Source organism: Amblyomma maculatum, chromosome 7 (assembly GCF_055883805.1).
Source record: "Amblyomma maculatum isolate TAMU_Amacu chromosome 7, ASM5588380v1, whole genome shotgun sequence".
In the NCBI taxonomy this organism is placed as follows: domain Eukaryota; kingdom Metazoa; phylum Arthropoda; class Arachnida; order Ixodida; family Ixodidae; genus Amblyomma; species Amblyomma maculatum.
Window position 1 is genome coordinate 17,735,280 of NC_139350.1, and position 21,078 is coordinate 17,756,357.

The 21,078-nt window shown below is 43.2% G+C and overlaps 1 protein-coding gene across 1 annotated transcript; it reads right to left on the minus strand.

The window, feature by feature from the left end:
• Positions 1 to 3,096: 3,096 nt before the first annotated feature.
• LOC146182769 (uncharacterized) lies at positions 3,097 to 19,611 on the minus strand. The gene is made up of 4 exons (XM_084608263.1): positions 19,486 to 19,611; positions 11,850 to 11,968; positions 5,002 to 5,277; positions 3,097 to 3,335 (listed from the first exon to the last, which is right to left on the minus strand). Exons 3-4 carry the CDS (start codon positions 5,260 to 5,262, stop codon positions 3,129 to 3,131), a joined length of 468 nt encoding a protein of 155 aa, XP_084464389.1. The 5' UTR covers positions 5,263 to 5,277; positions 11,850 to 11,968; positions 19,486 to 19,611; the 3' UTR covers positions 3,097 to 3,128.
• Positions 19,612 to 21,078: the final 1,467 nt, after the last annotated feature.

The following is a 21,078-nucleotide window of genomic DNA, read 5'->3' on the forward strand; positions in this document are numbered from 1 at the left end:
AGGAATGCCTTATTCTGCAAAGTAAGAAATGTTAGAATGCTAAAGAGCTAGGCTATCGTAAATCAGATGACATATACGTTTGTGAACATCTGAGTAGACATGCAAAACAGCTGCTGATTGCAGCGAAAGCAAAGAAACGGGAAGTACAGTGGAAATTTGTATAGACAAATGGTGACAAGGTCTTCGCAAGGATAGACGCGCAGTCGACTGTCCTCAAGATCACTTGCAAAGATGATCTAAACGAAATGGCTGCCGAAGGAGCCCAATATTTCAGGTAACCAGTGATCGAAATCCAGATAACAGAACATTAAATATGTTTGAGCACAATGTATGTGATGATCGTGATTCTTCCGGTTTTAGTAAGTTATCTGATGATGCACACAAGGAATCAGACGTTTTCCCCCTTATCACTCGAATATATAAAACAAACATGATATCTTTCGTGACTAATTTTAATCGTTAATAGCTCGCTGCAACATTTTGTTATATTAAGAAACATGGCTTACATTAGCTGATGTCAATTCTTAATTCGAGAACTGTGCTTTCAACGAGTTAGTGCGGTCTAGCGGAAGAAGACGCGGTGAAGCTAACTACGCTGTACACGTGGCAAAGCACAAAGTAGATTCCAGATTTTTCTCTAATAGCCATCAAGAATGCATAATGGTGCTCCTAGGAGCATCTACCGTTGTATTATATTAAGGCGAAAGCCGCTAATGCCTCCTCGTTGTCAGCAGGAGCTGTCGGCAGAGGCTGCCGCGCGTTTGAAGGAGATAGAGAAACGAAACAAACCTTGCCTCCTCCAGGAATCGAACCTCCATCCCTTGCATCCCCAGCCGAGCGCTTTACCAACTGCACCACGCCCCTGTTTTCTTTATCATCTCTTAAAAATTAGAATTACAGTGCGGCAAAGTCCAAGAATAATAACACAAATAGCTCAAGCAAAAAGTAAGGCTTCACAAAGTTTCAAAAACGACTTAGGTTAGCCAGCACGTTTAAAACTGGCTTCACGCTCCGGATTATGAAACGTTCATTAAAATTCGGGATTCCGCGAGTGGCAGAAACGAATTATTGAACGCCATTGAACTTTGATGCGTTCAGTGCAATGCTGGTTGTGTTGTTGTTGTTGTTGCGACTGTAGGAAGAAGGAAATGAAATGAATGGGCTACTGGCTCTGTTGCTGAGCCAAATTCACTGCCTCGGCAAAGAGCAAGCATTCACCACATTAAATTTAGTGTTTTAGCTTCATTCAGATTAGCGAATGCATTATTATTTTAAAGCAGCAACATTGCAGATCAGACTGAATTTGTGACGTCGGCAGCCTATAACGATTGTGGCATCATTGTAACTTCTCGTTTGAGTGCAGCAAGCAAAAGTTGAATTGCGTTAAATAATATATTGCTTCAATCGGTGTATGTCCTGCCGCTAAAACAAGCGTTAACACAATTTGAAAGTTTCTCCATCGTGTGCATTTAGGGCTGCTCCCAATCATTGAGGAATAGGACATGGGAAACGCTCTAAACAGTAGGGGGACACTGCTGCTTGGGCGAAGCACTGGATGTACGAGAACAAAAAAACGATAAAAGGGATGTGATGTCTAGACTGCAATGAGGCATTTCGACGTTCATCCGGGTGTGGGTAATGCAATACAATCTTGATTATGACCTTGATAATTTCTGTAAACATGAACATCGTACTTGATAATTCGTAGGCACATCCTACCGTGGTAGTGCTGTTGTTAGTGTCCTCTACTGCTGTTCCCATGGATGAGGAATTGATCCCCGACCGCGTTAACAGCTTTTCGATTGAGGCGAAGATCAAAGCGGCCTTGTGTGTTACGATGTCAATGCATATTAAAGAACCATAGGCAATCGAAATTTGCGAAGCCGTGAACTACGGCGTATCTGATAGCCTGAGTCGCACGCTTCTTACCAATTTAGTGCCGTTACCTTCATAGGTGCTTAAATCGAGCCATTGAGCCCAATGAAAGATATAAGCCTCTTGCGGAGAGCGATTGGTTTACTGGTTTCACTCCAGAGCACAACTACATGAAATTCGTGTCGATAGTTCACGATTACAACTGCTCTCATTACGAGATCTTAGGAATTTGTTTCCTCCTACCCCTGCTGCACCTATATGTCCCAGGGCTCCACCGATGCGGGTCTTCCTCCGCAGCATCTCAACCTGCATTACTATTTCTACACTTGTCGGATTTTCAACAAAATGTAATGAGTCGATCTGTCATCTATTACTTTGAAGCCGGTGACAAAGCACCACTGGGGCGCCGCTTCTATCATTCGTGCTGTGCTCATTTTCTTCATGGCCCGTGCAATTACACACGTCTTTTTTAAACCGTGCATGATAGCTGACTACACTTTGTGTAGGTTGAGTGTAATGTGTGACAAATATAATGTTCAAAAAGAATATAAAAGAAAATGATAAAGTTAAATATCTTACCTTCGACGTTAGGCTTATAGTTAAGCCTGCCAAAGAGGAGAACTCAGTTTTACAAGTACGTAAATGGATACGGTGGTTCCTGTTATCGAGTTCCAAGACACGCCTTTGAAACCTTTTAAATGCTCATATTCCTACCATCCACGCTACACCATTATTAAAGGATACCAGGCCAATAACATGTGCTATTTTTGCGGTCTTTATGATCGTGAAAGCATGCTCACTACCGCAGAGAACTTGGTGCCAAGGTCAATGCCATGTAGTGGGCCACGTCATGAGTAAAGAATGTGTCGTTACAGCTCCATGTAGCTGTATGCTCGGATCGACGTCGAGTCACGTGGTCCTCGCTTGATAATTTGCTCACACCTACGCTCGCAGCTGCAGTTCCGAGCCCTGCATCACGCACCTTTACAGTCGTGACGTTCGGTGCTGGGTTAAAGAATACGCACCGGCATTCGCGCAGGAATCTGTCGCAGAGGCGTGACTCAGTTTTGGCTTGCAGAGGCCCCCACAGTCTTATATGAGCTCTGTGTCTGATATCCTCTATATAAAGTGTGAGAAACCCAGCGGGAACCAGGCACGCTCAATTAGCGCGGAGAGAGCACCAATGGAATCGACAGAAAAATAATGATTTTTATTATGGCAGCCTAGTTCTTTTCACCGCTGGTGACACCGTGCTACGACTGCTCGTCCGCGCAATTGAAAGGCCAGCCACGCTCCTGAAGTGTGATAAGCTCCTGCAACATCTTGAGCTCATCTGGAGGAAGGTCTCGTTCATGAAAGAACATGTGTGTCAGGCGCGTTTCCACCTCATTCAGCATCAATGGAGCCATGAGTTGAATGCTCTTTCCCGCTGCAAGCAGTGTCTTGTAAACACAGTCGACCTGCAAAGAAGAGTACGCTATAAGATATTACGAGTCACTACTTACCTTGGGATTGTCGTGAGTGCCTATGTTACTGGTCGGAATAATAAAGCACGAAACCAGAATACATTTTTATTCTACATGTTTGATGCAAAGCCTACCACAGGATACAGATAGCATTATTTAGTGACCATGGAAGAGCATAATGCAGAGAAGGAAGAAAATGTTAAGGATCACATGAATTCAAAATCGCATGAAAAGAAAAAACACGAAAGGGGGAAAACAACAACCAGCGATCAGCAACCAGCGATCAGCAACCAGCGTTCAACAATCCAGCGCTCAAGAATTCATTTCTCGCAGAAACGTTTATGGCATGTAGTGCGTAGATAACAGTTTTCGACAAGCAGTAGGTGTCCAAAGGAAACAAGAAAAACATTGCTTTTATTTCTTTGTAGTAATTTAGTCAGCTAAGAATTTTTTCTTCGTCGAGTTTCCTAAAGCCTGTTCCCACAGTGGAATAGGATACTGCGCAAGCGTCAGCGCTCGAATCATACTAATTTGGGATCATTGTGTAAGGATAAGAAATGGACCCTAGGAGAATAACAAGTGATAAAATTCGGATACTGTGGTTATCAGCTTCTATATTTCAGTGGCCCGGACTGTTCAATCAGGAAGGGATGGAACAAAGAGCTGTTTTCCAGCCGCTACCGCAAGCTGAGCACTGATTATCGCATAAGAAAGCAAACATTTATCCCTAATGTGATCCGAAACCCTGAGATTATTTTCGTCGCCTAGACGTTTGCAGCGAAAATGGGCTTAATAATTTGTATCGGGCAAACACCTAACATTTGCATCTTATTTTGAAGAAGTTAAAATGTTATCCACTTCTCAAAATCATGACCTCAGTAGAGCTTTAGATAGCTGTAAATTTTTCTGTAATTACTATCAACATCCGGTTTCATTGCTTTATTTAGGACTATGACTCCAGTGTCTGCAGCAAGCATTACGCATATTTATTATTAAAAGCTAGAGAGAAATTTTGGCATCAATTTTTCCCCTAACTGAGAAGCAATAGAGGAGTGCTTCCTTTTTATTCTTACTGCATAATTCCTATTGAACTACCGGACCGATGGTGTGAAATTTTCATATAGAGCCCGGACGCCTCTGGCAATAAACCTCGCCAAATCGCTTTCAGGATTTATATGCAAATAGAATAAATAAAACTAAATAGTTAATTTTGCTGATGATTGTCATTCTTAGCCAGTGCTAATTTTTTGTATTTGTGTACTGTCTTTTTGCTTTTATTTTTTTGCCACCATTTAGGTTTAGTTCTGCCCTGTATTAATACTGTGGCACTACTGTCTGCTCTATGCAACCCACGTAGAAAGATGAGGTTTATTTCCTCGCTTTAAAGGTGAGATGTTTTAAAAGGGGTTAAGCATAAAAATACAGTATGTAGCATTCGTCCTGCGTAAGTTCTCAAAAACTTTTCCAGTCAAATTGCCACCAAGATTTGATGAGCTGCTTTGGACAGCAGAGTTGTCCCGGACATATTGACACTCAACCAACATGACAAAAAAGAAAAGTTTGGCAGATATGTTGTTATAATACTACGCCATCTTTCGTTATCTCTCGCTGATTCGAAGATTAATCCGCGTGACCGCAAAATTCTTCTGCACGCACTAACCATGGCGTAGCGGTCTTCTCCCGATGAGGGCAGCATCCTCAAGCAGCAGCAGCACAAAAGCTCCGCGATTCTAGAGGAAAATATCCGGAGTTCCAACTTGGTGGCCATGTCCCTTGTGGTCATCGATACGAGAAGTTTGGCAATGAAGTCAAGGCCTTGTTCCTCAATGCGTGATACCCTTCGTTCGAATCCGATGGTGGTGCACTGGTAAACAGTTCTCCGAAGTTCGTAGAACTCACTCCACAGGTAGTCCAGAAACATTGCTCTGCTCTCCTGCTGTGAAAGAAAAGGCTCAAAATTAAAGAAAATGTGAAAGAGCACTTTTTGTCATCGAGAAAAAACTACTATTTAATAGTGTCTGCATATCAAATGGCAATCGTGGTAGATTATATAGCAGGGTTGACCAGAAGCGAACTTCTGGGTATAAACAGGAGTCTATAAACACACTGACGGAGCTGTATTTTAAGCAATCGCCTCACAAAAGCGACCAATCAAAATCATTTTTTTTTTGTGAATTCATCACAGATGCTGCTTGAGTTCTTCGTTATCACCAGGAACCTCGTCACTATGTGGTAACGAATTCGGACGCCACCATACTGTAGCGTGTGCAACAGCAGCCGCTAGGCAGCTGCTCATCGAGAGTCTGGTGCGCGGACTTAAACAAGTGGCCCCGTGGCGTTCGATTAGAAGAGGCTGAAGTTGGCAGCTATCTCTCGGTGCTCTGGACCTGCTCTCCTGTGCCTGCTAGATCAACCCCCCTTTAAAACCCAACATTCTGGTTACGGGCCTAAACAGCTACGTGACAATATAATGGTTCATCGCCAATCCAAAACCAAAACTCGCTAATAAGTCGGTTAGCTATCAACGACCGATGCATCGAAACGCACGCAAATAAAACCCGGTTTTGACGGTGCAATAAATGTAGACCATTGACACTGGGGAGTATCAAACATGCTTCTATCCTACCATGGCTTAAAGAGGTTTCTAGTCACTGACCGCGCTCAACACAAATGACGTCTCTGGAGTGCTTTGGCTTCCTTGTTCACCATGAGCAACCGCCTGAACGTCCCAGACTTTTTGTAGCGGTTATCAATCTCATATATTTCGCATAGATAGGGCGCAATGTGGCATCATTCTTCTTTATTGCGTTGAGATTATTCTCGGTGATTAGTGAGTCGAGATTTTCGAGGGCTGATACAATCTTTGCCATTGAAACTATATCGCCTTCGCCCCAGTTAATTTCGTGGCCAGTCGCCTGCATACGCTCGGCGACTGCGTTCGTTGTAACTTTTCCTTTTTGTACATCGTACTGATCATCTCTCAGTGACCAGTGAACTTAAGCCATGATTTCTGACTATAGTGTATGTCATCGAACCCTCGACTACATATGTCCTAGCATATTCTGCTCAACGTACTAATAGGCTTTTCGAAGGAGGCGAAAAGCAAGGCGCCCGTGTGCTGTGCGGTGTCAGTGCACGTTAAAGAACCCCAGGTGGTTGAATTTTCCGGAGTCCTCCACTACGGCCTCTCTCATAGCCTGAGCCGCAGGGACGTTAAACCCCACAAACCAAACCAAGCCTAATACACCATGTCTTAAAAATTATAGATGCACAAACGACTAATTTCTTCCAGTGAAGCCGCGACGACACATTTTTAAATTTGGTATTCACTATTCACGGTTTTTCTTTTCTTAATTTTAATTTTTCTATTTATCTTACTTTTTGTTAGCTACCACTGACTATCCCATCAGCCCAGTGAATCGCGCACTAGCTATGGATGTGAAGGCAGAAAAAAAGAATTCACTGAAAATTCGTATATAGTGCTGCTATCCTCATATTCAGAAAAAAAAAACAAATAACATTTTTCTCATGCGACTGTTTCACTTTTGTGATTGTTTTCTGTTTAGGTTTATTGCTTTTTTTTATGCTCGACATGCTGTGGCTCAAGGTAAAAGCAGAGAGGAATTGTCATTCCCGATTTTTACATTCTGATAAGGTTTTACCGCACAAAAAAAACACTACAGGGCACTTTTGATCACTGAAGTGCGATGACGCGAAAGACGTTATAGTGTGATGGATCGTAGAACTCTACAACAGCACCTCTATCTTCCTCTCTTCTTTCACTCGCATATTCCTCCCTTCCTTTACATTAAAGGTTCCCAGGTGGTCGAAATTACTCCGTAGCCCTCCACTACGGCTCCTCTTTCTATTTGCACTTTCATTCCTACCTTCCTCCCTTCCATTACGGCGGGGTTGCGGTGTCCACAGAAAACAAGTGAGACAGTTACCGCGCCTTTCCCTTCCTATAAATAAATCAGTTTTTTTACATGGCGATACATGTGTCCGCGTAAAATTGTGACAAATACTGCGCTTTTCTTCCATCTAAATTCATTTGTTACGCCGCTGATGCCTTCTGTAATAACGCCTAATCCTAGACATCTGCTTCTGTTTGTGCTGCGGCGTTTGAGTAAGCGCCACATGAATGGCGCAGCACGGAAGCATATGGATAAGGTGCCCGATGGGATCAGCTTCGGATATGCAATAGTCTGGATCATTGTCCCTAAAGTCTGGTTGCGCGTGAAACGCCCAGACCGGGTTCATGAACGTATTAGTTTGTAGCCGCCTCCACGCGACAGCTTCTCTATTATTTAGTCTAGCATCTGGCGGGGGTACCAGTCTACGTCCCAATTTATAATGGTCGATCATTTCCCCGTAATTTTGCAGACGCTCGTCGTATGCCCAGTGTTCGGGGGCCTCGACGGCTACCCGGAAGTAGAGAGCTCGGGCTAGCTCGTGAGCCGCCTCGTTACCAGGGACGGCAGCGTGAGCGGGTGTCCAAATTAACTGAATTTGCCTATTTATCGTTCTTTGGGTGAGGATTTTGGCCACCTCTGGCGATATCCTCCCCTTCCCAAAATTTTAAATGGCAGTTTTGCTGTCGCTAATTATGAACTTGGCTTCTGTTCCTACGCAAGCTAGCCCTATCGCAACTTCCTCCGCAGTCTCCATGTTGCGGCCTCTGATGGCTGCCGCGGATACCGGTGCCCCTCGGCCATCGACTACCGAAGCTACCGCCGCAAATGTTCTGCCACTTGCCGCGTCAACATAGACTACTTCCTTTGCTCCCATGTTCTTGAACCGTCGCTCTGGAGCTTAAGCTCATTTGGCCCTTATTTCGACATTAAATTCTGGTTGCATATTCCTAGGGAAAGGGGGGACTACCAAGGCATTCCTGATTTCACTATTAATTGTGACTTTTTTTTTTAACTGCCCTGTCTGGGTTGAGGCCTACTTTTGCAAGGATTATCCTGCCCGTCTCGGTCGTGCTTAGTCTCTCTAATTGGGAAACTCGCACTGCCTCCGCCAATTCTGCCCACGTGTTATGCACCCCGAGTTCGAGCAGTCGTTCGCTCGAGGTACCCATGGGCAGTCCTAGCGCCTTCTTAACGCATCTTCGAATCAGGCAGTCTAACTAACCAGGTCATGACGCAGTTTTCTGGGTGGAGACACGATTTGTTGATTTTAAGTTCACGTCCGATCATAGTCGATGACTTCATCAGATCATTACGTCCCGTTCTCTGTGGAACGTCGCGTAGAAGGGTGACGCTTCTCGCAAACGGACGACTGTATGAGCCAATAAAGCCTTTCGCCCTAATATATCTCAGGCTATGACGGACATCGTACAGAGGATTTAATTACATGGGGTTACTAACTTGCACTGAGATCCGATAGCGCAAACGCTACTTGCGGCCCGCCTTCATCGAAACATGGCTGCCCGGCTGGGTCAAACCGTTTTCAGCGCCCCACTGGAGAGCCGCTAAAGCATCACCTGATTAGGCAGTGTCTCTCACACTTTCTTCCTGTGAAAACGTGTGCGGTAGGCACGTAACGTTGAAGCGACAGATTCGATATTGGACTTTACACCTTAAGTTAAAGAGGAATGGCTGAGTCTACTGCCGCGCGAGGCACAAGACACAATACCACAACAGCATTCAGAGCGAAAGTTACTATTCTAAATTCACGCCAACTGTGGCGAGACCCTGCCTGTTTTGTAGCTTCTCTTCAGGAATGCTGTACAATTACTATACACACTAAGGGGAACACAATAACGGCTATGCAATAGCAAAAAAAAAACATACAAAAACTTCACCCTACATGATCTTAGTTTTTTATACATTGTGCTTTAAAAAAACAACAAATGAAGCAATTACAGTTTATGAAATCAATTATTCGTGTAAAGTCCTCCCGCGGTTGAACGTTTCGAGGCTCTTGCTCTGTTAATATCACCACTTGTGGGAAATATTGAATGCTATTCTAATACTCCGACATTGAGCACCGGCTTTCTTATGCTACGCTTCTGACAAGGCATATGTTGTGTAAGACAGCCGGGCTTTAAAACAACAACATTTGCGCCAGGAAAACAAAGGCCAAGCATCCGGGTTGTTTTTCCGCACATTCATAAACTAAAACGAGGCGGTACTTAGCAGAGAACACCAGTAACGATTAAAAAGAAAAATCAAAGGAGCTCCAGAGCTCCAAATTGTAACACCATAGTTGCAAATACAAACTGGCGTTGGATTAGTTCAAGCTACTCGACAACTTCTGAAACTGGATTTTTGCTCGACTCGAAATAAACAGCATCGAAACATCAATCAGGGACATTACATTTTCATATCTGGTTATTTTGGTAGAATGAGTGGGTTATTGCTCGTGACGAGGCATTCGTGAATTTATCCTGGCTCTACCAAAGTCATTATTAGTGCGAAGGACGCCTGTAGTCATTCTAGCGCCATTACGAAAACTCCACAATGAAAGTGTTGCTCGATCTCACTAAAAACACTTTCTCTGAAGTGCGCACTGCTGTAAGATAAATTACCCACCGGATGAAATGTAATTGGATCTAAAAATTTGCGTTGGGAAGTGAGCTGGGAACGGCCTAGCTATCCCTTCTGTCGATTATGCCGCCACTACTACTGTAACATAGCTCGAGCTGTCATCTACGCGCCGTCATCTCCATCACCTTCCACCAGTGCGCAAATGCTTTCGAACGTCCTGCTTGGTATAACTCGGTCAAAACCTTGTCAGTTTTTTTACTCATCAGCCAAATGATGAAACCTTTGTCACACAGTGATTAATCTAGCTGACGAAATGCGCAAATTGACTGATGCGACCTGAAGCGATAAGGTGGGGATGTCAACCAAGGACATAAAATCAGGCTGTGGTACAGTTGCAAACGACTTGCCCATATTATAGATTCGATATGCGACTCATGGGCTAAGCTTGATAATGAATGATCTGAAAATTAAAGCTAAAGCCGTTATTGGCGGATCTCTTTCTCTACGAGTGGATTAACACGTTCTCTTGATCTAAGTTGATGTTTTTAAATATTCAGTTTTTGATAAGGAACTTGTAGTAAAAGCGCAAATTTTTATCCCTACATTTTAAGCTGTAAATTTGCATGTATTATTTAAAAAGTACGCTTTTTGTTTTCATTAGGGCTGTGGTACATTTAGTGTACGGTGAGCCGTGAGGCGGCCTCGTGATCTGAAAAACATGCTTCCATTCTCATCCCGTCCAAATCGTCTCCCGAACAATATCAGCCGAATTTTCAAGCGAGCTCAAATCCTTTCCTTCCGTCACGGGAAAGGTAGTGACGAACTTGGCATAAGTTTGAATGTTTTGCCCTCTGGTGGGATAAAACCACAGCTTAAATTGCCCAACACAACACGAGTCTTGTGTGAAGCGTTTGCGAACCCGGGGAAAAAGATGCCGCCGCCTCAGTGGAGTGGCCTGAAACCGGGGAATTATATTTGGGAAGTGAATAAGTATCCTCAGAGCTACCTATGCAGCCGATCATACGGCGCGTTAAATTTCCACACGCTCTCACGCTGCAGATTCATGTCGTAATCTCCATGTATTCCGAATGACGTTAAGTGGAGTAAAATATGCGAAAGCTTTCGGGGCAAACATTGGCACGTCCTAATTGGCCTGCTAAATTAAATCTCAAATGTTGCTTATGTTCAATGGCCAGGAAAAACTTTAGATTATAGCATCGGTTTGTGACTGCTTCTGTGTTGATGCAATGAGACTCCTTCTTTATCAGTCTCTGATTCTCCAACACATATTTACTTGAATAACACTAAGCCAGTAATGTATTTAGTAGCATGATTTTATTTTTGTACGAAATAATTTGTTGTCGCCTTTCTACTAGAACGCATTTTTCTTGAAACCTTACGATATTAAAGAGTCGCTTTCCTTATACTTTCGTTCTTTGCACACATCTGTCGTGCATCAAAAACAGACGCCGCCGCTGTGCCTGGACCTCTCACGGCGGTGAGGTCCAGGTGGAGCCTAATGGCAAAGCCTGCGTCTAGTGCGGGACATCACTGCATGCTAACGAACAAGAATTCGAACAAATTATTCTGCAACCCTCCGCTACGTTGTTTCTCACAGCCAATATGAATTCGGCGATTCAACTAAATATATCCGTGGGAAATACAAATAAGCGTGATTATTTTTAGTAAACGATTTTGCACTGTTCGTTTATCCAAAGCATCGTACGAATGAGCACCTTGTTAAAGCCCTTCCGCGTTTCTTACATACACTAATGCGCGTAGAACAGATGCTGTGCGCTTCGTTTAATAATCGTGAATTTCCAGTGCAGCTACATCAACCCCTACACAAAGTGGCTGCATTCACTCTAAGTCAAAGAGTCCTCTTATGAGATATGTGTTTTTGTTTTGACGAAGAAAACTGTCCCGGCGGATAACAGCAAGTACAGAACTGTCGGCGTTCTCGTATTAAATGAGTAAGATTAGTCACAAGCGCTCGGCATCCATGGCTCCTTACCCAGATGACAGAGCATACGAAACCGGTGGCATTCTGGTGGGTCCTGGGGTCGGCCTTGATCTTCGTCCACAGAACGCGTACCAGTAGCTCTGTCTCGTGTTCCGTCAATAAATTTGGGTCTGCGGGAAGCAATGAACGTGCTGTGATAATGGCATGTGCTTGAATTTTCATGTGCGAAGAAATTGACTACGACGAAAGTTCTGGGCAGTGAACCTTGTTCTACTAGAACCTCTTCTGCCAACTGTGGTCGTTACTTATCTCCTCTTGGGGATTAGTAAACCAGATAATGCTCGACTAACTAGCTAACAAGTTAAACTCATAAGGATACATGACGACAATGACAGATTTCAGTGCAGCACACTGTTACGAACCAGTGTAGGTGGCAATATTTAAAAAAAAAATTGTATATTTGATGCTCCCAAACGTTTGCGAATGTACTGCTTGTTGTGAGTTTTCTGGTAAGGGAAGCAGAAAAATCGACGTTTCCACAATTTCTCTCCCGAATTTTCATAACTAGAGCCCAAGAGCGTAGACAAGACTAAATATACATGACACGTACTGCGTTGTTTTGTGTCATTTCAGCCATCTATGCTTTGTCAAGTTGTAGCTAGGTAACACATCATCAAATGGGCCAAAACTTTGTACTGATTTGAAAGTCAAGCAAATAAACATTTAATTGTGCGACAAGTAAATACAAAGTCCAAGTAGACACAGTTCGTGAACAAAATCACTGACATAAAAGCGGTCAAATATCCCCACTTCTTTAACATCCGTATTACTTCGAGATGCCTAATAACAAATTAGTAAAACCTTGGCTCCCCTAAACAGCTGCGTTAATAAAAAAATCCCTGTACTTTGTGTCCGCGGTAGCTTTAAAGTGATCATACGGATAGAGGAGCAAATAGCCGCGAGCAACTGTCCGACAGGTTCGCTTGTGTTAGATATGGTTATATACTTCGCTCTTTCAATAGAAGCGTGCAACACATTGTAATGAATATTTTATTAACCAGGGCGTATTCCACTACGTCGGTGCTCTGGGTGTATGTGTGTGGAGGGAAGAGGACCTAGATTTCATGCCACGTTTTCTTTTTTAGCAGCAGGGTGCTGTTAAGGGCGTGTATCCCGGAGTGGCTGCTGACTGAAGACTACTACTTCACTTCAACTCGTATAATTTCCGCTGTGCTGTACACGATAGCCATGTCCCTTCGCGTTTTATAGAACCCTGTGCCAATGGTCTTTATATCCGGACAAACAATACGTACGGACGCCCAAAAGAGTGCGGCAAGTACAGAAAAAGGGAAAGCAGAGCAAACGGGCCTCTGCAGGTGTTGTATAGCAATTACAATAGGCGATTGAATAAATGCCACGTTTTAGGTGGGGGGACATTGAATAACACCGCAAACCTAAAGGTATAAAAGCAATTTGCGGCAGAAGAGAGTCAATGAATTATAGTGCACTCAAGTGGTGCAGATAATAAATACAAAATTATTCAAATTACAAATATCAGGTGTAAAAAACCGCAGTTTGCAGAAAGAATTGAGGGCAACATTCATGTAATAGGGCTAAGCGAAATGAATGAAACATTAAAGCATTATCCTCACGAGCGTTCTCTGGCTATTATATAGCCATTCTATAGATAATTCTTCGGAACTTCGACACCTGTGATGCGTCTTTGCTCACAGCATCACTAACGGACCTTCATTTTGCGTCCGGTTTCTCTTTTGTATCAAACGTTTGACACAACAATTCCGTGTGCAACGTTGCGGGTGTGTCATACCCCTGTACGTCCTAGCTGGCATGCATCTGCTAGTCCTGCTTCTTATTGGGATTCGAACCGTCGACATATGTACCTCCAACTGAACGCCTCAATCACTTTACTATACCACGTGACCCAGCGCCGCAGCCATTGTCAGAGAAATAGGAGTAAACGGTGCCCTCAAACGAGGACGACAAGGATGGAGAGGGAACTTTCAGAGAAGTAAAAATAACACACCGGCACATCGCGTTACCGGTCGCGTGGCGGCGCGCCACCGTCACAAGCGCGGAAAACGTGTGTCCAGCGCATTGCGGCAGAGAACTTTCTTCGTGCGCTTATATGTTTCTAATGTCTAAGCGTATTTCATTTGATTTAATTTATATCTCATAACCTACAAGGGAAGGGGCGTGGAAAAAGCTGTACAGTGCAGCTTTGGCAAACAGGCGTACAACAAATAAGCAGAATCTAACCAGCAATGGAAGTCATTTGCAGAACGTATTCGTAAAAGGTTTTCTACTCAATAGAGAAACAAATAAAGAAAGAGAGCCGTGAAAAATTTACTAAATTACATATAAGGTATTATACAATGCAAGCAAGTAAAAGTCACCTACAAGATGTACAATAGAATCAATGAAACAGAAGTTTGAATACATATATATGCACTACAAGCAGACAGAAGGTATCTGCAAGAAAATTATTTTTGTGCGTCTCAACGGTAACCGGGATATGTCAACATCTTTTACGCAAAGCGTGTTCAGAATTCATGGTAATGTATTTTTCATGTCTTGGAAACCAACCATTGATTCTGCTAGTCGAGGTGTACCATAGTTCAGGCTTGCGACATCAGCCACACAAACATGCGACATTCTCTGCATGTTTTGTGTGTGATTAGCACGTTTACTAAAGTTATCAAGATTTTTAAGGATTCTTCTACGCACCATTCCATTAGTTTTACCTCATATAACTCAAATATTTGAGCCATATTATACAGGGTGTTTCATCTAAGATTTGACCTATTTTTTAAAAATAGGAAAATTAAGTTTTATTGTCGGTTCTTTTTTTATCTGTTGTATTAAGAGTACAGAAAAATCATGAGCCTTAAAGGGTACTAATTAGCTCATTAATTAACTAAGATTACATAACTTTTTATTTATACCAGCTAGGAGCTGCTTTCAAATTGCAACAGTGAGCTACTGGTGTGAGAACGCCAAATAGTATTTTAAACGGCAAGAAACGCGCATTTCTTAAGGACTGCAGCGCTGGCAATTGTGGCCGCTTTCGACGCACGAAAACGAAACCTAGCAGTCGAGGCGCGCACTTATGCACGCCCATGAGTGAAGCAGCCGTGACGTCACCGAGAGAAACCAGCCGTCTGGAGGCGGCCGCTGCCGCCCGCGAAATACGCGCCTGGAGCAGCGTCATGGTCTGGTAGGATCTTGAGATATCACCAACGCATTGCGGGCGAAGCTTGTCATGGTGCGGGCGTAGCGCTGATGGTATGGGCAAATCAGCCCTCCCTCTTGACTACAAGCTTTGGCTCCCAGAGGGTGAAATAAAAAGAAAAGCAGTACATGCACAGATATCGCACCACTGGATGTGATGACGCAGCGCCAGGCGAGTATTTCACGAGCGGCAGCAGCCGCCTTCACGCGGCTTGATTCGCCCGGCGACGTCACGACTGCGTCACTCGTGGGCGTGTAAAATTCCGCGCTTCGTCTGCTAGGTTTCGTTTTCGTGCGTCGAAAGTGGCCAGAATTGCCAGTGCTGCAGTCCTTAAGAAATGCACGTTTCTTGTCGTTTAAAATACCATTTGGCGTTCTCACACCTGTAGCTCACTGTTGCAATTTGAAAGCAGCTCCTAGCTGGTATAAATAAAAAGTTAATTAGTTAATCTTAGTTAATTTTTAAGCTAATTAGTACCCTTTAAGGCTCCTGATTTTTCTCTACTCTTAATGCAACAGCTAAAAAAGAATCGACAATAAAACTTAATTTTCCTATTTTTAAAAAATAGGTAAAATCTTAGATGAAACACCCTGTATGTTTCGTACAAGTAACCTGTGGGAGCTCCAAACTCCATATTGTAAATTGTCTGCAATGCACTTTTCTGCACACAAAAATACTTTGTTTATTAATTAGTGGTTGTTTCTGACACCAAATTGGCATAGTTTAAATGTAACAAAAAAGATGTGTACAACAATGATTTTATTCAAGTAGGGACAAATTAACGATGTCCACTTATGATCATTAAGTTTTTTAATAAATTGTTCATTACATCATTTACATCACTATCGCAACTGAGGAAAAAATTAAAGTGATCCCCTAATATCTACATAGTTTGGACTATCTCTTATTTCTCGCTGCCCTGCTGAATGTGTGGTGCGAACACCACGTCTTTGATCTGCGCTTTAAATAAAATGGCCTTGGATTTCATTGTATATATATATATATAATATATATATAATATATACCGGGTGTCCCAGCTAACTTGAACCAAGGGTTACAAAATAATGTATTTGAGGTAGGTCAGTGAAACCAAATGCATACAACTGCCAGCCTGTTTGCGCACTACAGGCAATTTTTTGTTTTGCAGTTACTTAATTAGCTAATTATGTTAATTTCTCTAATTTTTTAAATATCGACTTTAGACCAAACATGTGAATTGGAAAGTTGTAGAGCACCTTCAGAAACCCCAATTTCATTAACTTCGATAAAGAAAGTCTCACGTGTATCTTTTTTTCCGGGCTCAGAAGAAAGCGCGCGAAATACAAATAATACCACGTGACTAGCGCATTTGTGCGCCGCGATTGTGGTGCTCTCAGTCGTGGTTTGAGCGAACCACATAAGCTTCGGCTGTGACCCGATGGTCCCGTTGTAGCGGCAGGCAGAAATGTTGGCGATGGTTCGAGCGAGCTCGAGCTCGCCCGTCGCCACCGCGATTTTGGCCAGGCCTGCGCACCGCAGCAGCCTACATCACGGCAGGCGGATGGCGATAAAAACCGGCAAATGAAGGTGCAGCGCTAATTTTAGTCGAGTCACATGATGTCATCTCGCCCCTTTACCCAAGCCTGTATGCGCAGATTCAGTGGCTGATACCTTATCGCTCATTCGTTTGTCGTGACGTTCGCTGATGGGAGAGAAGGAGGCCTTGTTAGAATGTGGTGTCGGCTCGCCGCTCTCGCTGCTACTGCACCGTCACGTGGGCCGGCTGTCTGACGCGGGCGAAGAAGCCATCGCAGGCATATCGGCCTGCCGCTTTAACGGGGCCAAGAAGACACGGCCGCAGCTGATTTCGTTCGCTCCAACCACGACTGAGAGCACCACAATCGCGGCGCACAAATGCACTAGTCACGTGGTATTATTTGTATTTCGCGGGCTTTCTTCTGAGCCCGGAAAAAACGATACACGTGAGACTTTCTTTATCGCAATTAATGAAATGGGGGTTTCTGAAGGTGCTCTACAACTTTCCAATTTACAAGTTTGGTGTAAAGCCGATATTTAATAAATTAGATAAATTAAAATAATTAGCTAATTAAGTAATTGCAAAACAAAAAATTGCCTGTAGTGCCCAATGAGGCTGGCAGTTGAATGCAATTGGTTTCACTGAGCTACCTCAAATATATTATTTTGTACCCCTTGGTTCAAGTTAGCTGGGACACCCGGTATATATATATATATATATATATATATATATATATATATATATATATATATATATATATATATATATATATATATATATGAGTAATAATAGACCAGGACAGCAGAGCATTCAATGACGCATCTACTTGCTGTGCTACCTTCTCCGTAGAGCGTGATGAGAACAGCAGAGGCGCATCATCAGCATATAGTATAAAGTGGCCATCGTTGGAAGAATCCAGAGTGTTATTAATATAAAAATTAAAAGAAATGGTCCCAAGATGCTTCCCTATGGAAAGCATATATCTACCAGGATTATCTCTTCAAGTTAAGATCTAAGGTGTGTTAACTAAGATACTGTGCGCGGTATGCAAGGTAAGAATGAACGGGTTCCGGAAACCGTACTTCTCCAGCTTAGTTAGAAGCCCGCCGTGATTTATGCAGTCAAAAGCCTATGTAAAGTCGATACATACACCCAGAAAACTTCTCTCTTTTCAAAACTCTTCAAAATATGTTTTTAGTTGTAGTTTAGGCAGACTCTGTAGATTTAATCTTTCTGAAATCGAATTAGGTTATGTGCATCGCCAGAAGAAGACATCATTTCATGAATTACTTTTCAAAGCACTTTTGAAAATACTGGTAAAAAGGACACTGGTCTGCAATAAGATAAACATTTCATGTCAATGTTTTTAAAAAGACCAATGACTACCGCTTTGCAAATATATATATATATATATATATATATATATATATATATATATATATATATATATATATTTGTGTTTTTTTTACTTAGTACAAGGGCTAAAATATCAATCACCAGCTTTACAGGTGTTGTCTGTACATCATCGGCATCACACCATCTGCTATTTTTCACAGTCATAAAAAATTGAGACTGCTTCATTGCATGTAGTTGGGCTCATGTGCATTGACAGTTAATTATGAGAAAGGTCGTACATTCCTGAGCAAATGAATTACATGGCGCATTTCGCTCTACAGAAGAGGCATTGAAGGCCTCGCACATAATAGTTTCTACTGCGCTTCTACTACCAAAAACTATCTCATTGGGCGAATTATGGCTTTTGCGCAATATTAGCGCATTCAGTTTTACCCATGTCTTGCCCGAGCCCCACAGCGAGATTCAAACGCTGAATAATAATAAGGATTCCCGACTTCTGATGATTTCTTATTCAATTTGTTTCTATAAATTTTGAAGCTCGAGAGTAAGAAGGGAAAATGTTTAAGCGTGATGGTTCATCGTTAACAAAGGAAAGCGCAAAAAAAGGACAAGAGCTTGTCCCGTCCTCGTCTCCTTTTTTTGCCGTTGTTTGTACTTTGCTTTGTTCTCGAGAATAAGTCTAGCGCACGTGTTTCAATTAAGGACTTGAACATTTTATTCTTTGTTTTGAACTTGCACAGTAATTGTGGCGTGATTCACTCTTTTCGAGCTTCTTTGCTTTGGCTTCCTTGAATGTCGCAAGACTTTGGCTAGCGATGTTTTGAAACATACATGGGCATTGCGGTACATTAACACTTGCTTTGACCGTGAATAAAATTGGTAGGTGGTCACTAATCTCGTAGCAGAAAACTGCCGAAAGGAATCGGTCACTGTCAATATTTGTAGTTAATAGATCAATTAGAGATTGGGAGCTGTGTGTGTCTCTAGTAAGCTTGTCAATTACATTTCTGCATTCGTTAGCAGAAATGACAGAAATAAAAGTTTTGAATGCTACTCCACCAGCAGGGTTATGTTGAAATCACTGTCTAAACCGAAATCATACTTATTTTGTAACCCATCTACGAGAACCAGTCGAAGAAAGCAACAAATTGGTCGAGATAGCCATCAGGTTGACAATAAAAGGCAGCAAGCATAGAACTACCAGATATCAGACACACCATTCACAGTCCGGAGTTACTAAAGAAAATATGGGTGTAAAGGTCAAACTACAGATTTTGGCTCATTCAAAATTAGTTATGGTTTAGCTCTGCTTAATCCTAGTTTAATTGCTAAAGCAATGGGGGGAGCTTCTTTTGCTTGCCACATTATTCCCCTATCATGCCTTGTCTGTGTAAGGAGCTACATTATTGGTGACACTTAAGCTTGCCCTTTAAGGGTATCACGCGAGAGCATACGCTACCAGCCCACATATAAAGTCACGCTTCAACCAAGCCGTATAGACTTGCCTGCGTGTCGTAGGGGTAACGAGAATGCAAACGGTTCTGGCAGGCTGATTCTGACATCACCTTCTTATATAAATGGAGCCACCCGGGGTGGCAGCTCCTGCCCGTGGCATAGAGGTAACGTGAATTGAAATGCCATGACAGGCTGATTCCACCGAGGCGAAGCGCGCTATCACCTCCTCTCCTCTGCCTGCGGAGCACACTTCTGGCTGGAGCGAGCTGCAGCGGCGCCGACGACGGCGACACCCACCTGGCGGAGCTCGTCTGAAACGGTTGCTAGGCAACGGCGGTTAAAGGCCATTTGTACCCACCGGCTATCGGCGACGCGACGAGGCGAAAGCTGACGTAATGTTGCTTTCGCAAAAACGCAAACACCACCGCCACGCTACTAAGCGAGGTTTACAAAGTGTTTAAATTTGTATCTGAACCAAACCTTGGTCATATGCATACCATATTTCTGTGAGTACAAACACTTTCATCATTTTAGCTGTGCAAACATTTGGTCTAGAGCAGCAGCTTTATTCATAGCAGATCTAACATTGGGTGAACAAAACCAAGATAGCTTCCAGTAAAAGCAGGATCATTTTAGATCTCGCCGACTGTTAGGTATCTTCCTGTGGCCATAGAGCCTGGGCTGTTACTGAAACATTGTCACGCCCAGGCATCACCTGTTAAGGGCGTGCCACTCGCTCCTCCTCTCATTTGATAACATGCAGCTATTCCCGATCTTGACGCCTCCCGTATACTCGACCATCTCTGTACCACGCGTACTGGTAATCATGCTCAGTTGCCACATTTTGGCTGCTGACAGCAGCTCCTCATTGTACCTCCCCTTATTCTCGACCACAAATAGCTTCAATTCCGCACCATTCAGAAACGGCCAATGCTTTTCAAAAAGTAGAACATCAGCTAGCACACATTCTTGTTTTATTACGCCGGAAAAAACTAATTACCAGCAGGTATGTGCTTCGTATGTGCTTCGGCTGCGCCGCCTGTCTTTACGGAGGCTCTGTAAGCAACGCGCAAGATGTGCGGAAAGTCATGGATCTGTGTTTAAGAACATGCTGCCAATCACCGTGCTGCCAATGCCCCATAAATGGCGCTTTACTCGATGCCGAATGGTTTATTTGTGGGGTTTAACGTCGCAAAGCGACCCAGGTAATGCGAGACGCCGTAGTGGAGGACTCCTGACATTTCGACCGCTTGGGATTCTTTAACATGCATTGACATCCCGCAGTATACGGGCTTCTTGCTTTTCGCCCCATCGAAAAGCGGCCGCTAAGGCCAGGATTCTGTCCCGCATCCTTGGGCATGGTAGTCTAGCGCCGTGACCGGTACTCAATGCCAGGTTTTGAAAATGATTATTGCAGTGTTTAAAGAAAATGGTGTTCGCCACATGTATTTGACTTAATAAGAAAATGATGAATAAAGAAGTATCAGGCGTACACAAAGTCACGGTTCAAATATGCTGTAATCTCAAATACCCTAATCGCATAAAAACCCACGGGCTAACGCTCTTGCAGCTCAATAACTGTGAGACGGGGGTGACAACTCTTTTTATATGCGTCCTCTTCGGTCTCTTCAATTCCATGTGTGAATGTGTATTGTGTAGCAATCCGCTTTTGATCGACAGCATGAATCCTAAGCTCTTAGGGA

Excerpts from the sequence above, each read along its gene's own strand:
- LOC146182769 (XM_084608263.1), bottom strand. The coding sequence starts at position 5,262 with ATGTTTCTGGACTACCTGTGGAGTGAGTTCTACGAACTTCGGAGAACT. Across the intron at positions 3,336-5,001 it reads GAGAAGACCGCTACGCCATG|GTCGACTGTGTTTACAAGAC; the intron begins GTTAGTGCGTGC and ends TCTTCTTTGCAG.